At 42.0% G+C, this 14,463-nt stretch overlaps 1 protein-coding gene across 1 annotated transcript in view; it reads right to left on the reverse strand.

Annotated features, from left to right (window-relative positions):
- LOC128449250 (exostosin-1b) overlaps positions 1 to 14,104 on the reverse strand; it is a 37,060-nt gene extending 22,956 nt beyond the window's left edge. Inside the window, exon 1 of the mRNA XM_053432313.1 lies at positions 12,223 to 14,104. Coding sequence (XP_053288288.1) covers positions 12,223 to 13,160 — 938 coding nt within the window. The 5' untranslated portion in view covers positions 13,161 to 14,104. The remainder of the gene's footprint in view (positions 1 to 12,222) is intronic.
- Between the last annotated feature and the right edge of the window lie 359 nt (positions 14,105 to 14,463).

Genomic DNA, 14,463 nt, shown 5'->3' on the forward strand with positions numbered 1-14,463 from the left:
ACGTGACAAGGGAAAGAGTGATGCAGAAAAGAATTGATTGAATGACAGAGAGGTAGAGGGTGAGGCAGAGGGAAACAGGAGTGATGAATGGATGGGAACTGATTAAAGGGTTGGGGTTAGGGACGGAGGCAGAGGAAGATGGAAAGTGGTGAACAGTGGTATGTGAGGAAACAGCAGAATAAGGCAAAGAAGATTGAAACATGGAACAGATGAAGACAGGCGGAAATTGTATCAGTGACAAGAAACAATGAAAATGTATGAAATAAAATGCATCCACAGGCATAACTTTCTACCTGGGTGCGCTCTGTGAATGCGTTCTCAGCATGTGACAAGCTTTTTCAAACATTAGTTTGTGCTCTGTTTTTATCAGGGTGAAAACACTGTCAACTCTCAGACAGCCTCCTCCCATTAATGGCAAAGCAGCCGTGACAACAACCATGACAGGCACAAAAGGGGGCTTTTGTCATGTTTCTCTTGGTTCACAATATGGGCTGTTATCAACCAAGTTTGCTATCAGTTCCCCATCAAATGGACCTGTGGGCTGTGTCTGATCTGATCCAATATCCACCATGCTGAGAGAGGGATTTAGATAAATCTTGACTTCTGAGGCCTAGGAGAAGTCTGCTTGAAAGCATGTTGTGTTTTTTGTATGTGTGGGTGTATTTTGGGATAGTATCTGATGGGTAATGTGACAGACGAACTTCAAGTCTATGTAAGCAAGTCTGTTTTTTTAAGGACATCTGAGCTACCCATATGCAACTGTTCAGGGGAGAAGGGAAGACAGAATGAGTGGTGAGGGGAGGGAGATTCAAGAGTTTGTGTTGTTGTCTTGTTTGAACTATTTTAATGCCAATATACTTTCAATTATAAGACTGGGACCTCGAGTGTGTGACAGTTATAACAGAGATCACCATAGGAATAATGCAAAAGCCAAACATCCATTGGGGCTGGGACTAGGTCGGGCTGAGTGTGTTTGGACAGTGCAGTGGTGGTGATTGCTCTTCAAGCGTCGGCATAGATTATTTCAACTGTCTCCATTCAATATCACACAACAGTGTGCTACAAGTCAAGCTTTAATTTTCCTCCTAAATTAAAATTTGATTGTGAAAAGAAGAACTGTTGACCAACAGACCCCAATGAAACCATATTAAAAGGGGAGTAACTGACCAGCATTGGAAAAGTAAGCAAGGCCTACATAATACAAATAAAAAGTCACTTGCCTTTATAGAAATATCTTTCACGAAAGCTTCTTTGCGCCACACATTGAACGCCACACATTTTCTTAAAATTTGAATATCTGTCAGTAGCTACAGGACTCTGAAAATGTCAGCCTGATTTTCGGGACATTTTCATATTTAAAACAGGTTAATGGGATTTAATCTGGGTTTATTACAGGATTAAATTAAAGTTAATTAAAAGTGCATTAGAAAAAGAGACACTGGCCTCATTACTGCAGAAAATAAGTTATACCTTCAGAAAGTGAAAGTAGTTCAAATGAAAAGTATTTTTGCAAAGAAATATGCCATTATATTACTGATTATTAATAATATTATTTAAACTATACAATTTTTCAAATATACCTTCATTATATTAGAGACGTGCTTCTTCAGCTTAAATATCTAAACCAAAAATGGATCGATTGATACAGTTGAGTGAGAGCGAAAGTGGTCTGAGATTTTTGGGCCCCAACTGTGCCACTACAATTAAGAGAGAAATTTGTTATTTGGGTGAATCAAATCTTGAAAATTATCACATGAAAGAGAGAAAATTGAGCTCATTCAACCTGCTGATAAAAACCAGCCTCAAAAACTCAGGGAAAAGAGTCTTTGAGTGCAGATCCAGTGTGAAGCAATGAGAAGTGTGGCTTCATTCCGCTGCTGAGAGAGTAAATTAGTGTCTCGCCAAGTTGAGCCGCCAAAAACGAAGTGTAAACACAGTCTTTTAGCTCTCAAGAGGGAAAAGATGATTACCTCACAATTACAAGACCACGGAAGAGAGAGAAGCCCCATTGCTTCGGTGACAGAAAGAGAGATTACAGGGTGGCGGCTGTACTAATGATGATGGGGAAAAGCAGAAATACTGCAGTTTATCCCAGAGGATACACAAAATTGCGACAACAAACAGAAATCTGTTGCACTTGGCTAACACGTTGGCGATGCTCTTCAAAATGAAAGATGAAGAGGGACTGCTATGTTCCTTGCATGACCTGCTGCTGAGCTTTGAGACACAATCATCCACAGAGGCGTTCAACAGGTTTCTGTTTCAGTAAAGCAGCACTGAGATGCACAGTGACCATTGAATGTCAGAAACATGTTTGTTCTACAGTGATGAGTACTCATTCCAGCCAGTGAATACTACCAGACATGACACATTATTTAAACAAGTTGATTACAAAAACAAGATGCTAACTAACATCAGTGGCTAAATACACGTTTGACTTGTATGACATATGCAAGACCTACATTATCTCTGTACCATGGATTCTCTCATAGAGGCTTAATTTGAAAGGATGGCTACCTTTGCAATATACCATTGCCTACCACCCCTCAGTTTTTAAGCCATCTACTAAATCCTCACGTACTAATGTGATGACTGTAGGGGAGGGCGACCTAATCCCACACTGATACCATGATACACCACACACGGACCTGCACATCATCTGGCTATCAGGGCTGACAAAAAAAGACTGCATGCACAAGCTACAATCCTACAACCGTTTCATATTATTGCACCGACTACAGAAGGGTAAAATATATTTGGGCAACTGTGCAGAGCTTAGCAGACCTTCATTACCTTTAAGATAGTCAAAAATGTATCCAAGATTAATCTTGGGGACTTTCATGGTGTGAATACATGCAAAAAAGATAAAAAATAACTAATTTCCTGTTACAATCTTCACATTCACACTACATCTAACATATTTAGCACTGTACAAAACGTTCTGAGGTCAGACTGTTTTTGTCATTGACATTTTTCATCTGTTGAAAGTCCTTAGATGTCTCAGAGTTTTAACGAATACCGATTATTTTTCTAGCCTGCATCTATGGCTCTTCTCCATGCCTCATATTAATCACAACCTGTTTCATGGACGGAGCAGGCACAATGTAATACAAAGCTTTATAAATACTTGAGAATATGAGGACAATGTAATTGGACGAAGATCTGGTGAGCATTACACTGTATTCAATCTAAAGGCCATTTCGTGCTTTGTGTGTCTGCATTGGTCGGTTTGTTGTCAGCTTCGTCATTAGTCCAAGTCCATGAGCAGCCCGAAAATTTGAAACTGTCCAAACTGCAACAGCGCTGGCTGCACAAGGAAGTAAATGTGACTGTGCTTGTTTTGTGAACCATGTGTGTACTATTTTCTTCCCATCTAATTTGTCCAATTGGATGACCTCCATGGACAGCCCATATTTTTTTTTTACACTTTTCAAAAGGGAGCTCTTAATTGTATCAGGAGGCTGACACAGACCTGTTATCTATGAGTGTGTAGAATATATCTTCATACGCATAAGTCCTACTGTAGAACAAAAAACATGCCATCGAATGGCAAATAAAACCATGACTTTTGCCTTAAGGCTGCTGCCATTCTTAAGACAAAATATATCCTCTTTACACATAAATAACAATTATTTTAGAAAGTTTCTATTATTTTAAATCCAGTCTGCCATTCCTAATTATTTCAAATTAGACAACTGGTACCCCCAGTCAGGCCAGTACAATGTATTTAGGTGGGGAGGCCCAACAAATACTAAATCACTCCACAAGTTAACCTGATTGCAGAGGCTGTACAACAGTACCCTCTGAGGGAACTGAATTCCTCTGTATGTGCACAGACAACTGGCCAAGAACAAAGCTTTATCATCGGTTAATGACTACCACTGCCAGCAGCTTCGGGCAGGTAATTAGTTTGAACAGCAGGAAAGATCAAAGACAACACTTCCTGTCTTGCCCTCTGGCTGTGACCTAAAAAGAGAAAGTCAGAGATGTCACCAGGTGAGAAAAGGAAAAAAACTCTATGAATCCTCACCAAGAGGCAGAACAAAATCATCGTACCATTGACAAGTGGTTAGAATCACAGAAAGTGGGAAATAAACCAGACAGTTGCTTGGAGTCTTTGTAAATGTTTATCATTTTGGCCATCAAGTCCATCTTTCCCTCTAACATAACTGCTGTCTTGACATATTTCATGACTTTATTATTGCGGGTCTAACTTAATCTGTTATGGACTGTTACAAAGAAAAGGCCACCATTCCAAGGAAGAGTTAAGACTATCACATAATAAGGATTATCATCATGGGCTGGAGCTTCTCTTCCTTTTACAGTGCTGGCTGAAGCCCTTATCAGACAGAGTCGAGTCCAAAGAGGACAATGAGAGATAGCACATCTGTGTGTGCCAGATGTATCTGATGTTCCAAGTCATTACCCAGCCAAGCCCCACAACATGGTGGCTTGTAATTGTTCGATGCTGCCAAGTGTGGTTACATTAACAAAGCACAACATGGTCCGACATGGTGATGATGATATGATGCCAAAGAACCTTTGAAATACAAGGACAATTATATTGATGTGGCCCAACTCTTCATGAAATAGAAGTCAGTTCTTCCCTACAAATATTAAAAACCAAAATAGTATTCAAAAACCCTTTTGAACGCCCAGTAACCTCTGTTCCTAAAATAATACATAAAATATTAAAAACATTTTGTAGCACAGAGTCAAGAGTCACAGACACTGAAAAATGTCTGTGGGCTTGGCAGGCCTACTCATCACAGTAACTGAAGGATTAAAAGCCCATAGGATTTGGCCGGCCTTGGTTTTAGAGTGCTGCTTAATTCTGCATGTAGCTCTCAGAACCTATTTCATTGTACATGAGGGATAATTGAGAACGCCCCCGTCATGCTGACCAAGCAACTTATCTGAGTTTTTGAAAGGACTGTAAACATGCCACATGGGTCAAGCAAACATTGGCTTGCTGAAACTAAACTCGGGTCCAAAAAGTTACGTCGTTGTCCCAAGATGCTCCACCAGTGATAATTTAGATGAATTTGTCAGGGAAAACAAAAATCAAATACTGATATTAAATCTACTGTGTAATCTCTTAGCTTCTTTATCCCACTCTGTGTCACTAAAGGCCTTTCAGATTTTGTCCAAATATATTGTTAAACTTTCAACCATTTCTGAACATCTTCACCCTCTCTGATGAATGTTTCTTAAGTGGCACCCCTATATCTGTCTAGCAGCAACGAAATGATATTAGCTATTACACGATGACAGAAAAGCTCTTCCTGGTATGGACCACACTCGGTGCCTGGCACGTGGACAACCCGTTCCCTATTCCACTCTGTCAGCATTCCAACTGGAATACATCACCTGCATAAGGCTGCCAAGGACGACACATACATCATCCTGTCAGGAGAACAGCCCAGATAGGGAAGGAGCATGGTAAACATGTGGCACGGCCCTCTGTCCTAAACAACTAGCCTCCAATGAGAGTGAGTGTGTAACTAAAACCCATTCAGGCAAATTAAGCATATTTGAATTTTAATCTGAGTGCGTGTGAAAGAGGGAACACAAAACCACTGCAACCATTCAAGCATATGCTCAAACAGGGTTTTTCCTGCATAAAGATTTACGAAGCAGCGTCCTCTGTCCAATTTCATCAGACACGTGTAAACTGAAATTGGGTGAAAACAGCAGAATTTGTAAACTTAGACAATATACGGAGAGGCCGGGGAGACAGCGGTGCACATTTGGTTTGGCTCGATTCGGTTGACAGTGAGCAGCGTGAATGATAGAAACACGGAGAGGAGATGACAATTTCTTACAGAGCCATAAACAAAACTGTAAAAACCTTTTTATAGTACAAACATGTAAGAAAATACCTCAAATTAACACTGTAGTTTATTGGAGCCCTATGTGGCTCCCTGGGTGTCTGCCCGGGGTCTGGTACAAGCCCCACTGTCTGAGGGCTCAACACTAAGATGACCATTCATATTTCTAGATTTTAACTCTTTAACTAAAGAGCAGAACTCAAGGTAAAGTGGAGCTAGCAGATTCAAAGCTCCCTGTAGTAATTAATGAGTGATGAGACGTGAGCACTGATGGTACTAACCTCAACCTCTCTTTTTATAAATCCTGGCAGTGAAAAATGAGATGGCAATCACTTGAGAGTTGAGAGGATTGAACCCTTCTGGGAAACCAGACCAAAAAAATGGTATACTATATATGGCAAATATCCATAGTGTATTCTAAGAGCTACAATAAAAGGCAACAGAAGATATTCTGCACAGGTCATTAGTTTGACTCGAACACATAATGTAGGAAGTAAACATGATGGAATTAAACTCTGTAGGTCAGCATGCATGTATCTTTGCACCAGGAAGTCAGTTAACCTTTTACATCACATGCCACTATTGTGAAAAATAACAATACCAGCCATGGGATATCATGGTGGTTTTGTTATCCGCTTACCTACATTTGTTTCTATAGCTATCACTAACAACGGGCCCTCTAAATATGAGCAGTCTGTAATCCCCGGGCTCTGTAGGAAACTGTGCATCATTCATCTAGTTAAGCACTCCACCCCCTTAACCCAAGACCACCAGCCATTAAGAGCCACCGGGTAAATAAATCCCCTTTTACACAGAAGTCAATAGCCAGAAGATATATAAGCACACCCTGTAGTTGACGTAGATCAAATACTTTGAAACAAAAACTGCACAATACATATTTAATATTCACATACAAACAAGCTACACAGTAAAAAATCTGCAGGGCGATTTTTGTTGGAGACGAGAGGAGAGCTTGGTGCTTCACAGTGACACACATTTACCGTTCTATTGTCTATCATCAGTATAGAAAATCTACAACAGCACACAAAGATAAGAGACATGTTTCCAATCACAGCATTCAGAGGAGCTCATCTCCCTTTATTGTTATCAGGGGCCGATTGTTCAAGCATATTCTCAGTGGGACCGAACCCGTTTTTCAGCCTCAGAAACAAGACATGGGGAACCGAACAGCCAGTGAGAAAAAGCATCAGATAACACTGGATTCATTTCACAACCTAACTTAACATCACATTATGTGTGAAATTAGCAAGGAGGGTGAAAATTATTGATTGTGTGATGGTGACGCCATATCCTTGAGACACAGCTTGTTTGCATTTGATTCCTATATATAGCTTATAAACATGCAAGAGAACACAAAATGAATAAGCCTTCGGGAGAACTGCGTGACAGTGAGCGCCAGTCGAATAATGAAGACCAAGTTGAGAGACTAATGAAACTGCTGATGCGCCTTCTTGAACCACTTTGCTGTTTAGGTATTTGTAGGCCTGTCTTTTGCTACATTACCTGTACTTCACTCATAGATAAACTGGCATAGCATAAAACACCATATTAGGGCTGCTCGATTATGGAAAAAAATCATTATCACGATTATTTTGGACAATATCGAAATCACGATTATTCAAACGATTATTATGTGCCCTTATTCTGAAGTCTATGCTTTATTCTTTAAATGACTAACCGGAAGTGTCACTCACTTCCGGTTCAGGTAAACACAGATGCGTGTCTTATTTCTTCGTTAATACAGGATATCGGTGCCCGGTAATTCAAACCATTATTGATGGCAACCCTAACACTCTCCATAAAAACACTTTGTAACTGAGAACTTTGAAATTTCCTCTCATTATTAAATGTCCCCATCTGTAAAATGTTTCCACCTAGACACCAATGCTTTAGGGACTATCACAAAAAATACTTTGAGGATATTTTTAAGTAATAGTAGACAAGTTTTTATTTTATTGTGCCGTTGTTGTATGGATAAATTCTTATCATATGGCATTGTTGGTGTCATCAATTTGCCTGGCTAGAGGCAATAAAAACTAAAGAAGAGGAAAGGAAAGGATCATTCACTCAGAAGAAAAAACGTGCTCAGAACAAGTATACCAAATGCCTGTTTAAATCAAAAACCAAACTACTGATCCCATGAGTTGAAATAGTTGACATGACTGTGAAAAAAAGCAGTTATGGTTAATATGCAGTAACTCAGAGATCGACCATCCTCCCCCAATGATTATCGTTTTCCCCAAGCTCTGCAAAGCCTGCATCAAGTTGGCTAGCAGCCCTCTGCCAGGGGCTTTGGCCAATATTGAGGATTAAGACCCTGCAAGCCTATAAATACACCTAGCAGACTAACGTCAGCACCCAGCTAGATATTGCACTCACCTCTCACTGCTGGATGGCTGGCATGTGTTATTCTGCTCCTCACGTGCTTTTAATTTGTCCCTCCGTCTTTCAGTTTCTCAGACTCACACTGTTAGTTCTTTTTTGTGTTTCTGTTTTCCCCCTCCACCTCCCTCTCACAGTCTCTCACTCTTCTGTGACTCTCAATCTATCCCCTCTCATATTCTCTTGCTTGGCAGGGCCTCTTAATTGGAAACAAGCTGTGAGAAGCCTTTCAGTTTGAGGTTAAAATTACATCTGACCTGCCTCCTGCTGTATCTTTTCTTCTCTCCTCTGGCTGTTTTACAGGCTCATACACGGTGGCTGAGAACAGATGTACAAAGGACAGAGTGTGGTGAAGAGGGAAGCAGAGAGTTGACTCTTCCTACTGGCTCCAGTCAGCAGGGACGTGATAGGTAAACACAAGCCAAACAGAGAATATATAACTCAGGATTTTTACTCCTTGAAAATCTAGCCAAGCAAAAACATGATATGAATTATCAGGTAGACAAATGAGATTGATTAATAAAGCCTTATGGCAAAACATTCCTTTAGTGAGCCCCTGCTATCCCCACAGTCCAAACTAAAAGGAACTACATGAAGATATGAGCAGTGAAAAACTAGTAAAAATGTGGATTATTTTGTTTTTCAACCAACAAACTAAAGTCAGACAGTGTAGAGTGCGAAGCTCTGTACAGATGTAATACAACTTTCACTTCAAGGCAACACATGTACATACACTGTACATCAAAATACCCATATGCATACCAAGCAAACATCTGGAACCTAAATACTCAACTATTACACAAAAATGACATGGCCATTACATGGTAATTATAGCGAGAGGCTGCATTCAGTCTGTCACAACTTCCTTGTTGTCAGTGGGAGAGGATAAGAGGGATTTGTTGCACAAAGGACTACAGAAGCACATCCAGGCACAGAAACTATTACTTCCACCCAGTTAGACAACAGACTGTACTGTCTGACCCATTGGGCTGTGTAACAAGGGCCCAACTCAGTTATGATCAAAAAAGTCAACCTGCATAGAGAAATCACTGCAATTCAAAGATGGGTCAGTTCAAACAGAAGACTTTCTAGATCTGTGCTTTAAATGAGACGATTCTCTAAGGAAAAAATAATAAATCTAGCACAACTACAGCTGTTAAAATACAACACTTTTACAAATTTGGCTAATGTCTCAACCTAAGTGTAAATATAAAATTGCTGCATAATCCAGGGAGGTAGTTATAAGAGCTCAGCTCAGTTAATATTTTCCCAATCTGCAACATGCTACAAGCAGCTTACTCCAGCTTGTCTGTTTTTTACAGCCTAGTACAAGTCACAGACACTTTTCATTTGGAAAGTGGAATCATGACCCAAAAACAAATATTGATCTCCTTGGCAACTGCCTTCCTTGACTACTGTCCCACCCACATCTTTGGCCCCTTCAAGTCTCACTCGCTTGGAACGCCATGTTCAGCTGGGTGCCAGGCCAGAGATAAAGAGTGAGTCTGGGTTTGATTACCAGTTGAAAATGATTCAGCTTTTGGGAACTGATGCATCAGTCTTGTAAGGTCTAATGTTAAACATTGGGATTTCCCCCCAAAAAAGGACAACCACCACTGAACTTGCACTCCAAACAGTCTCAAATAAACCTGAATGGCAATGTCTAGGGATCTATGTAAAAAAGTGGCTTTAGATAAAAAGCCTTTCATATAGAATTTGTCTATATTGTCTACTTGGAACGTTAATGTAATAGATGCTTCTCACTTCTTAAGTATTTACTGAATATTGTGCCTCTACCATCACACCTCCTAGGAGAAGAAGGTAAATTTGTATATAATTTCACAGGAATTCTACAGTTGACTGGGGTTCAAGCCAAAGCCTGTTGACGGATAGTGGTGTGGCTTACTGAGGATGTACTTACTCAAAGCTACTGAACAATCTGTGGCTGTGCAATGAAGTTAAGCTGGCAAGGGCTAGTGAGGCACCTAAACCCTGTTTTTCTGCCCAATGCTACTTAATGACAGGAGGATTAATTTTCCCTTCATGTGATGGCTCTGATGCCACCCATCTCACAGTGTGAAATCATTCCTTGGCAGCACATAGCAGCATTTCGTCAGCCGGCAGAAAGAGCCGAGATAGCTCATGTCTTAAGATTGGATGGAGAACGTTATTTGCTTAATCCAATGAATGAACCATCTAAGCTGATTCTTACCTGCACAGGCAGACACAAACATGAGAGGATTTACACTAAGCAAACATCAAACATCAGACATCGTGACATAAAAACACATCAAGTAAGCTACTGATTTAAGGTAAATTAAGAAAACAACTCATCTCTGTAAGGCTCCATTTTCTATAGTTTTGCATGGCACACAACTAAAGAGATATCAAGCCAAACATCGTCAGTAACAGTTTTAGTTCATCAATAATCCAGGCAAAAGAAATCCCTCGTCTTACTTTTTGCCATTACTTTGCCTCAATTTACCTAAAGCGCATACACATGTATGATAATAGTGATGTGATATGCACTCTCATGTGTTAATGTGGACAAGGATAATTTCTGAAATGGAGCTATTACACTAGTCTGATGTGTCTTAAGTGAGGATGTACATGTTACAGCCAAGTGTCGTAATTGACCCTATGACTTAATAAGAAATGGTCGGTGACACTAACTGAACAACAGACAATATCATTGGGGATCAATCAATGCAGGTCCCCAAATAACGGAGAGGTCACACAGGACACGGGTTGGGGCCAGGGCATTCCTGGCTGATGCAGTCGGGTTTGTCTGGGAAATGACTGTGCAAACAGGGGCCAGAGTGGCTTCCCCTTACTGGCACCAGCGCTTTGTCCCGGTTAATCCACTCCAAAGAGCCACAGTCAAACACCCAGCGCCATACAGTCACCAGTAACAACACACCACGGTCTGGGGTGACATGAAATGATCCCACTGGCAAAAGCAGGGAGACAGACGCCAGTTTGCTCATCAGATTTGGGCACAGAAAACAGTAGGGCTGGGTCAAGGTCACAGAGCAATTTCTTGAGGCGAAGCCTTCAGCAGAGATGAGTTTCAGAGATGGTATCGCAGGGCATTATAGAATTATTCAGCTGGGTTAGATTGTAGCAAACATGTTCATTAATCATACATTTTTGCCAGAGTTTATCATAACTCATAATGAACAAATAAGCAGAAGGCTGGAAATGCCGAGAGTGAAATTCACCGGTGAATAGCAGGCTTTATAGGCGGATGGAGATATCAATTGAATTACATTAATACATTAACTCTAAGGGATGACATTTGCGAAAATCAACTTAACTGAGCCTTGTGATGTTTGTTTGGTAAATAAGGTCATATGATATGGAAACTCATTTAAAGTAACAAATCACTGAAGTTCATTTCAGTCGGTTGGGCTTGAGTAAAACAATAGTGCAAAATAAATTCAGCTCAAACATTGGATATTGGAATCTTGGTCTCGAGTCATATTGCATTTAGAAATACTCTCATCCCACTTCCAAAGGTCTGGGCTCCAGAATGATTTGTTATGTATCAACATCCCAGACTTAAGTCTCTAGATCCCATCAACAGATAGGAAAGAAACAAAGCATGGGAACAATACTGATAAAAGCCACAATCTGATGTCAATAGAGTATTTATTGTAATATATGTGGGTTGTTGAGATATTACCACAATCAAATCCCTCCAAATTCAATCTACTGATGAGTGATTGATGATGTTACTGACACCCACCTGGATATCTAGGAAGAAACAGGAAATGCCTATTTATGATAGGGTTGGATAAGAGTGGATTTTGATGCTGACACAAATCAGGACAAGATGAAAAGACAAGACAGAGTTTATGGCCTTCAAAATCAGTCGTGAAACCAATATCCCACACAGCTACTGTGTGCTGTATAAATCAAGAAGATCTGAATGACAGCCTTACTGTGAAGTTAACCATTTAGATTGAATAGGTGGTAGTGTACTCACTTGTCGTATTCTGCGTTGTCTTTATCACAGCGGGCATCTTTGTGCTTCTGCCAGTCTTTCCCATGCTTACATGTGGTGAGGAGGACCACATCCTCGGAGTTATGAACATGATATAAAGCGTTCCTAGTGTCTGAGCCTATTCCAGTTAGGTATCTCTTCCCCTTAAAAACAAGCACGTACTTCCTGTACGGGGGAATGGCATTATGTTTTAGGTAGCCTCTTTGTCCTCCTGTCCTGGGGTGGTCTTTGGAGAAAAGAGGAATGGAAACGTCAAAGTAAGGCCGAAAGTTCTCTGTGCTGATGCTGGCCTTAGCCAACATGGCAAGGCCGATGTCAAAGCCAAGGTCTTCCGTGTAGTCTGGCCAGGTGCCGGAGTATAAGTTGAAGATGATGTGATTCTTGCCGCCATTCCAGAGTGGAAGGCTCTGGATTTTTGCTCTCAGGTTGTGCAAGTACTGGGGTGAAAGCTGGTCCCGGTCCAGTGTGTCCAGACTCAGGACAAACAGGCATGCCTGTCCTGGGTCAGGTGTATAGAACCTGGACCCTTCAATAGAGGACAGGATGTTCTGATAACTCTCCGACATCTTTTCCCCTTTCTGCTGGGGGTGCACATAAACTTTGAAGCCATTCCTCTGACACAGGGAGAAATCAAAGCAGGACTCCATTCTGCAGCGTTTCCCAGAGTAAACGCCAGAGTTCGCGTCCCTCTTCTGCCTGGGAGACATGTGCTCATTGCGACCATCGCTCCAGTCTTGTTCCCAGGAGCTGAAATGCTGCAGGTACCCCGGGAAGCGACGCCACCGAGCCCCGGGGTGATAACCGGCGAGGCTGCGGTCATCACGCCTGGACAGCGGGACTTGTATCCCTCCGAAACAGAACAACAGGATAAGACACGCACCGGCGGAGAACAGAATTAAGTACCGTTTTTTGGCCTGCATGTGTCCTACGATCTGAGATAAGATGTCCGGCGATAAATCCAAGTCGTCCCCAAGTTTTGTTTTCACCACCTCTTGCGGGAACGCTCCGCCATCTTCCCCCGGGCTGCAAGGGCTGTGCGCTCACGTCTCCCACCTCCTGCTTCAGATGCCTTTCACAAGTCCGGGAGCTGGTCCAACGCATGTGGGCGATTTGTAATGATCATCCGCCTCGTCTCCTCGTCGGTGGTTGTGTCGATCAACTGACAACAGGTTCTCCGGTGCACCCGACCCTCTTCGATCTGCGCATCTAAAGTGGCCACCTACTTTCCTTTTGTGTAAACAGATACCTTTACTTTGCCCTAGACAAACAGTCTATGATTTAAACCCAGAGAATGGCTGACCAGCTAACCGGGGCCACACGGGAAACTATCAACACCACACAAAATGAGCACAAACTTGAGGGTGTTAAGCAGCAGACTTGTTGCCTGGTATATTAACTATTGTCCCTGCTGGGAATAAGCAAACAGAGGGCACCGCAGTCCTAAACATCCAACACCCCGTCTCTAACGTTATCAGAATGATTTAACAGAACGTATCGCAGGGTATAAGTAGCACTTGAAGTTAAAAGCTAAATCTGGGAAGCCAATTTCTATAGCCGGCGGTCTAGCTAGCTAGCAGGCTAACTACCTGGCTAGTTTGTGAAAACATCTCCTGTTAGCTTGTTAGCTAAGCGGCCGCATCAAAGTAGATTTATCGCTGGTTGGAGGTAGAGACAGCCGGGCGTACTCTCCTCTCCGTCCGCGACCATGTCTTCTCAGTCCCCCACGACGTGTCCTCCGCTCCCCCGACGAGCTCCGTGGTTCTCCCCGAGCGTGTAGGTGTTCAGGCAGCGGCTCACACTGGTCACACGGGCAGAGAGGAGCTGTGGAGACTGGAGCAGGCGGAGCGGCGTCTCCACCGGGACGACTGATGATGGTGAAGTGACGTCCGCACACGGTGCACGGTGCATGGCCATTGGCTCCCGTTACGTCCGAGGCGGGCGGGGCTTCGCGTGCAGCCATTCAAATCAAGGCAGAGGAACAAGAGCGTCTGCACTGATTTAGATATTTTTGTTGTTAACCACAGTTTGATTCTACAGAGCGGGAGCTGAGAGACATTTGCCATCGATTAGAGTCGAGCGGGGAAAGATCAGAAACAATTTCAATGCAGTCAAATTAAAAACCCAATTTATCCTAAATAGCTTGTTCTGCTTTTGATCATTGGATTTTGATAAGCAGATAGCATCTGCCCAGCTGTTAGGTAAAACTGTAGATGTAGAATTTTT

Source organism: Pleuronectes platessa, chromosome 10, assembly GCF_947347685.1.
Source record: "Pleuronectes platessa chromosome 10, fPlePla1.1, whole genome shotgun sequence".
NCBI classification, from domain to species: Eukaryota; Metazoa; Chordata; class Actinopteri; order Pleuronectiformes; family Pleuronectidae; genus Pleuronectes; species Pleuronectes platessa.